Source organism: Branchiostoma floridae, chromosome 7 (genome assembly GCF_000003815.2).
Source record: "Branchiostoma floridae strain S238N-H82 chromosome 7, Bfl_VNyyK, whole genome shotgun sequence".
Lineage (NCBI taxonomy): Eukaryota > Metazoa > Chordata > Leptocardii > Amphioxiformes > Branchiostomatidae > Branchiostoma > Branchiostoma floridae.
In genome coordinates this window covers 4,024,267-4,029,547 of record NC_049985.1, presented here as the reverse complement: position 1 = coordinate 4,029,547, position 5,281 = coordinate 4,024,267, and the positions used below count along the sequence as shown (strand labels likewise).

Here is a 5,281-nt window from a genome sequence, read left to right as displayed (position 1 = left end):
GCCACCAATGCATATCTCTTCATAGCTGTAGTTACCTTGTTGAGAACAGGCTTACTGGACAGCACATCAAAGATGTGAGGGAGATCAGTATTCTGTAGGGTAGCAAATAAAGTCATCAAACATTTGTAACACAATAAGATAGGAAAAGACAAGGGTCATGCATGCACAGACAATGCAAAAACTACAGTATAATGTATCATTTGAAGTGTTTTGACGTACAGCTGTTGTCATGTTGGCCATACAGTTGTCCCCGGGCGTGCGCCTATCGTCGATGAACGGCGGGTTCTCCCAGTTGTCGTAGTTGGTCTGGAGAAGGAACCACCTGCCATTGGCTGGGTCAAGTCTGGAGGGGAGGGGAGATAGTGATGCATTGGCTAGCTATGAACATGTAACTTCTGTACTAATTGGTCTCATATATCTTCTAGAAAGGACAGATGCTGAAGAGAACGAATGTTTTACATAGGAAACTTAACTTCAGACAAGTTCTCTTCACTCAAATATTACATAGGAGAATTTTGTGAGATGGCATGAAAGAAATCTGCTTATTTTCTACATAATTCAAAATATTTGATCTGACAGACAACAAACTTATACATTAATAACAATCAACTTGACATGCATTTTAGTAACAAACACACAAAGAAAGCGTTCCTGTGCGTTGAACAGACCTCTTGATGTCCAGTGCACGTTCCCTAGACCTGGTAATGATGGCTCCCTGTAGAGGGGGGAGACAGGAGATATGTGGTAAGGACAACTACATGCTGTATGTTGACATGACAAATGGTGACATGATCATGTTTATAGCTTTTGTACCACTGGACAAAATGGGTTTGGACACAGTCAAATGATGCCGTATCCTTAAGGGGTTTATGACCATATACCAGCAGATGCGAGTGGTATCTGTAATGTATACAAAATTTCAGATTCATGGGATTCCGGACTAATTCAGATTACGGAATACATATTTTTTGCAGGTGCGGGAGGGGGTTCTTGCAGTATCTTTTCATATCCTTACCATGAAACACACTTAAACATGGGTATCTTTCCATATCCTAACCATCCCATACCTCTCCAGACTTGGTCCCCCCCAGGATGAAGTAGGCAGGTGCCAGCATGGTCCTGTTGGCCAGCATTGTCTCCGCCTCTGTGAAGCTGGTAGCGTTTTCCAGCACCTCTCGTGTCAGGAACCCCATCCACGAGCCGTCACGCTGGCCCAGGATCCACTCAATCAGACCTGAGGTGTCAATCAATCAATTAATTAATCAATGAATTCATCCATTCATCAATCAGTCAGTCAATGAACCGACAATTGATCTACCAGTCAATCAATCGATCAACTAACCAATAGAGTTGACTTAATCAACTTAAATATGGCAGGTGTACGTAATAGAAAGGATGATGTCCAATTGCAATAAACACAATATCTGGCACAAACAACTGAAATGTCCACCTGAAAACCATGTTGGAAACATTCTGGATGAGAGCTTGAGATGTTGAAAATTTATTGTGAAATGGTTGAATCAGAAAAAATGAATTCAAAGAAACTTGACCAAAAGAACTAAACCTGTCACTCACCAATGTAACCTCCATCTGCAGAGAACCTCTCGTTCATACTGTAGGTGAAGGTTTGCTGTGTGAGGAACACAATTATTATGATTAAAAAGATTATTAGTTGAATTATTGCTTGACAATCATAAATGGCACAATGTGTGATATCATATAACATAAAAAGTGTAAAATCAAAAGATAACTCTTCATTATTCCAAAACAGTAAATTCAAGTTCTGTGAACGTAAGTGAATTTAGAGTACTTTAGCCCTAATGTAGTCTTCATAACTTACAGGTTTGACAGCCGTCAGTAGTCCCACATAGCCAGCAAAGTTGACGGACTTGAAAACTGTCTTCCCGCCCCGCTGCCAGTCCAGGTTCACTACGATTGGTCGAAGTTTCTCCGACAGTGCCCAGGTGTTATTCTTGATGTCCCACCTGTGCAAATGTTTTGATATAAATTTTCAGTCAATTTTTTTTATAAAACAGTTTCCTTTTGAAAAGTTCCTGTTACAAATTCAGAACCAGTCTAACCAACCACTCCCCAGTCAAGATTGTCACTGGGTTGGGAGAAGTCTGGAATTTGACTTTTTAATATCTATCTATGGGCTGTTGCAGATGACTTTCAAAGACTTAGGAAACAACTCCCAACCACAGATGACCCTGCTCATGACTACATTTCTGACTTCCAACCATGTTCTGGAGAAAGTTGGGGAATCACCTTATTCAATTAAGTGTTTCTCAATAATATTCATATTAATTAAAAGCAGCTTGATATGCATAACTCTTAGTAAAAACTAACTTACCCAAGAAACAGCCCAAAATCCAGGTTTCTGGCATGGAACAACTTTCCTGAGGACACACATGGGAAATGACTTGGTTACCATGGTGATCAAATTCACAACAAGTGATTTCCACCTTAGATCATGACGATTGCAAATTCATCACATACACATATGTATCTTGTGTTCTTCTGTATATTAATATCATTCATTTATTCATTTATACGTTCATCAATTTATTGGTTTTGTCATTCTGTCTATTACAAATATTCAAATGATCCTGGTTGTTTTAATTTCAATTTTCAATTTTTGCAATAACACTGCCTTTCCAATGTACTACTGCATTTCTTAAACCATAAATTTAGAACACCACCAAAACCTCCTTTCCCCTCGTAACCCCAAACCAAGTCCTTGCAAAAATGTATGAATTTCTAAATCACACTACCTGAAGGATCCTCAGCGACTATGGATGTGCAGACGGTGAAAAACTCATAGAAAACGTTGAAGAGGACAACCTCGCCTGAAAGTAACAGACAGTAATATTAATTCTTTTGGTACCAACTTCTGTTAGATGCATGCAAGCCCAAATACCACTAACGTAATTCAGATAATGTGCAGCAAAGTTCAAACGAGGACAAATACATAGCTTATAAAATTCAGGTTTGATTAATTTGTTTTGGATGTTTGGCATTTGTTATCAGATAGTACTTAGCTCACCTAGAGGGATGTCTGTGGCCTTGGCAATGCCTTTGAGCTCATCAGCGAACGGGTAAGGAAGAGTGTCGGCTAGGGGGGCCTGGATCACGAGAGAACAGATGAAAAATATTGCATTTGTGATAATTATAATTTACACATCTGTCTTATACAAGTTGCGGTGGTTTAGATTTGGTTAATTATCATTTTTTGGTGCAGAAAGATAGAACTAATAAGCTCTGCAATGATATTATTGAATAAAGTATTCAAGGAGATTCGATGAAAGTCAAGTTTCATTACATGTACTTTTATTTCAAGTATATTCAAATGTATTGTTACAATCCATCCAAAGCTTCATGATATGCTAATCAAAGTGTATCAAATACAATACCTCTAACTTCCACAGAGGTAAGAAGACTAACTTACCAGGTACTTGTCCACCAAGGCAATGATACTTCCATTACCAAATGCTCCGGCAAACGCCTTGATCTCTGCTATCATATCCCTTATCTGGAACCAAATTAGCAACACGTTGTATTATACCAGCACAGAAAAAAAAGCTGTCTCAGTCAGGATCAATTAGTCCTGGACTATGCCCTCTATACACAAAGGTTATGTTTAACAATAGGGGAGATAATATAATACAAGAGTTACATTTTGCTTTAACATGTTATGTCAACTGGACAATGTGTAAAGAAGTCATTTGTTCTCTTTCTTGAACATGTGTAAGATTAGCATATACAAAATGTATCAGTCTTTAGTCTCCAATCAGATCTTGGGAAGCAGTCTGTCATGTGATAGCCAGTTTAAGCAAAGCATGAGGATTGTGCTTTTGACATCTGCTTTGAGATTAATGCCTCCCAACCTGTGGTGCCTTCTCCTTGGCCAGACTGGTCCATCTCTCAGCAGGGGGGAGGTCCAGGTTTATCACATAACTGGCAACCTTGGACCTGAAGAAAAAAATAGGATTTTATAAAACACACTCAGGTATTATACAGTAACATTCATGAGTAACGTTACATGTCACGTTAATGCCTCCGGCTGTTTTCCTTTGCAAAAAGTGCCTATACGGAGGGATAATAAACGAAACAATTTTTTTTTTCACTGGCATGCACAAAAATTGAAGCAGATACAAATAGATATCATAACGTTATAGCACAAGGTTATATGATCAGAGAAAGAGATTGTAGTCACATATAAATGAATGGAGGTAATTACTCACTCAGCCTTTGGTGGGTACATCCCATGTTCACATTTTTCTGTAAACTGAAAACAAAAACATTCAATGTAACGTTATAACTTTGATAAGTGTTCTGATCCTTCATTGAAATAGCCTGATGCATGTGTATCTTTCAAACCGTTGATAATCGCTCTTGAGTTTCATCAATGAAATATAAGAAAAAATATTGACCTGACTTGTAATGAAATACAATGTTGTATACAAATATAGGTGAACAATGCAGCTAGTTTTCCATAATTTCCATAAAAAGTCTAGAAGTCACAGATTCATTATCAAGGACTGAACACACATAGTATGGTATACCAACAGTTAGGTGTAGGGACCAGTACATCATACGGGTGCAAAACATTTTTTTCTTCTTGGACCAATCCGAAAAAAACAGACCTGAAAAAAACAACAACAGAGGAACAGGTTTCGCCAATTACAAGATGGACACAATATGTCGGCAGCCATTTGGGGTCCAACCGGGGGGCCAAGAAGACAACAAGAGTGAAGTCAAGTAGAGTTAGCAATGCAATGTAGTCAATTGCACTGAGTTTCTACAGTCAAAGGTACAGAGACAGTTAGCCTTTATTTCATGGATATGGGATTTTAAAATGCAGTGGGAGTCCAATAATCCACCAAACAGATTCCTTTGTAGCAAAATTGACCAATTACCATTGTTTTGAGTATTGCCAGTTCTCAAGTTTCCACAGACAATCAGGGGCAGGTTCATGTCCGGACCTGGAAATGATCCTCTGGACCTGAATTTTCTGTACTGGTACCTCCCCCAACCAACAATAGATTTTATTTCTTTCTGTCCTTTCACATCTCTTTGACTTTAGATTCATGTTGGCATTCTATGGCATTAGTTATCTGTTTTCTGATACTTTTTTTTTCAATCTATGGAATATTTGTGCTCATTTTACAGCTTCTTTGCACAATCTATTGTGTGGTCGAAAACTTTTTTTTTTTTTTTGGAAATGGCCGAAAATTGGTGCGAGCGCGGATGTCATCCATATAATCAAATCAACGTGGCC

At 38.4% G+C, this 5,281-nt stretch overlaps 1 protein-coding gene across 1 annotated transcript in view; it reads right to left on the bottom strand.

Moving 5' to 3' along the window:
* The window catches only part of LOC118420272 (acid ceramidase-like), a gene marked incomplete at its 5' end in the record, with an annotated part of 5,042 nt that extends 754 nt beyond the window's left edge, over positions 1–4,288 (bottom strand). The window contains 12 exon segments of the mRNA XM_035827000.1: positions 36–92; positions 220–343; positions 669–715; positions 1,068–1,234; positions 1,576–1,630; positions 1,841–1,985; positions 2,354–2,399; positions 2,775–2,849; positions 3,047–3,125; positions 3,449–3,532; positions 3,888–3,972; positions 4,245–4,288. Coding sequence (XP_035682893.1) covers positions 36–92; positions 220–343; positions 669–715; positions 1,068–1,234; positions 1,576–1,630; positions 1,841–1,985; positions 2,354–2,399; positions 2,775–2,849; positions 3,047–3,125; positions 3,449–3,532; positions 3,888–3,972; positions 4,245–4,288 — 1,008 coding nt within the window.
* Between the last annotated feature and the right edge of the window lie 993 nt (positions 4,289–5,281).